This window comes from Halyomorpha halys, unplaced genomic scaffold, assembly GCF_000696795.3.
Source record: "Halyomorpha halys isolate HHAL.00 unplaced genomic scaffold, Hhal_1.1 Scaffold347.1, whole genome shotgun sequence".
NCBI lineage: Eukaryota > Metazoa > Arthropoda > Insecta > Hemiptera > Pentatomidae > Halyomorpha > Halyomorpha halys.
This window is the reverse complement of record NW_027106249.1, coordinates 99,170-100,847: the sequence shown is the minus strand read 5'-3', so window position 1 is coordinate 100,847 and position 1,678 is coordinate 99,170. Positions and strand designations below refer to the sequence as shown.

Below are 1,678 nucleotides of genomic sequence, written 5' to 3'. Positions count from 1 at the left end.
AGGAACTGGCCCCACTGCCTTCGGTATTGTTCCGCACGTGTTACACCTCCGCAATGTATTTATAAACGTGGAACCTCCTTATATCCCTTATTTTTATTTACAAAATTAAAATTACTTATAGTTAAAAAAAATAAATAAATGGATAAACATAAACTTACAACTAACAAAATTAAAAGTCACTTGGAAAGTTGCCAAAAAAAATTAACCGAAATTTTGAGCTTTAACAGTACTGATGGGTAAGGTTCTTCCTTACAAAGTACTGTTATTAGACCAACGGTTGTACAAGGAGGTGATTTGGTCAGAATCATGCTAGACTGCCAGTTTTTTCCTCAATTAAGGATTACCCCCTTTTTGGTCCCCAAAGGGCTCTTTAACCCACAGGTTTGACTCATGACTACAGTAATAAAATAAATAATTATCTCTCGCAGCTGGGTTTGATCCCGGATCCTTGGACTTGGAGTTCCTTAGCATTGAGCCATGCCAGTGTTCATACATAAGATACAATTAACAACACTAATAATAAACATATAAAATGCAAAACTGTAATAAACAGACTGACTACCTGTGAGAAGAACAGTTTAGGAATGGAAAAACAAAATACCCACACTTACTGCAAACCTTGCGGGAGGTTTCTAGTGGTTATTATAGTTATGAGTTATGTAGAAAACTCACTTACAAAACAATTTTAGGTAATGTTTCTCTAATTATTATTCTTAAATTATATTTTCTACATTTAATTGTTTAATGATTACCATAATAATGAAGGCTTAGTGAGCCCAAAGGTTCAATGGTGATACTATTAATTGTTCTCTACATACATCTGCCCTGTAACGCCACTCCAAACCCAAATATACTTAATCAGTCTAAATAAAATCCTTCAATCTATGTATTGGTTGACCCCTCGGACTTTTACCCATCAGTTCAGTGTTTATGTGATCATTTTAGTGATTCATTCCCAACTAAACCCTACAACCTTAGATGTTCTTCTAGTTTGCCACAATCCTTTAACCTGAATTATATTTACTTGGTGCAGTCCTCTCAATCCTGGGCTGTCCATGGCTCAGGTGGTTGGGACTTTGCAACCTGGGAACTGTGGGGTCAGAAAGTTTCATTTTTTATTATGAAAGAAGTTAATATTATTTTTTTTACATTTAAATTGTTTTACATTTTCATTATTTTGATATTTTTAGGTTCTTAACATAAAACTTCCTAAATCATATGTAGGATACAGAAATAGATATGCTGATGATATTGCTCTGCTTGAATTAAATACAACAATAAAGTTCCACAGTGCGATTATGCCAATTTGTGTTGATTGGAGTTCTGATTATCTGGTTGATCCACTACCAACTGCTGGAACTGTGAGTTTCAACTTTTTTTTTTTTTAATATTCTGATACAGTAAAATTATGCTTTCGCAGAACCACTTTATCTCTCCTGTCCCTTTTCCTTTAGTTGACTTTGTTCATAATAAATTAATATAAAATTAAATTAAATAATGCTAACAAACATTATAAATTTATTACAATTTACGATTCCTTTATTTTTAGCATTTATTTGTTTTTTAAATTATATCTTTCTTACATTCTATTGTATTTAAAAAAATATATACATAATTGGCATTTTTTTTTGCCAAAGTGAAACTTTTCTTTTGTTTTTGTTTATTTACTCTCTCTAAA

The 1,678-nt window shown here is 31.8% G+C and overlaps 1 protein-coding gene across 4 annotated transcripts in view; it reads left to right on the top strand.

The window, feature by feature from the left end:
• The window catches only part of LOC106681551 (uncharacterized), a 48,075-nt gene that overhangs the window by 31,523 nt on the left and 14,874 nt on the right, over positions 1-1,678 (top strand). For all 4 annotated transcript variants that reach the window (XR_010842644.1, XM_067044621.1, XM_067044620.1 and 1 more), the window contains one exon: positions 1,191-1,361. Coding sequence is in view for 3 of the 4 variants with exons in the window: in XM_067044621.1 (XP_066900722.1) it covers positions 1,191-1,361 (171 nt within the window). In the remaining variant the exon portion in view is untranslated. The remainder of the gene's footprint in view (positions 1-1,190; positions 1,362-1,678) is intronic.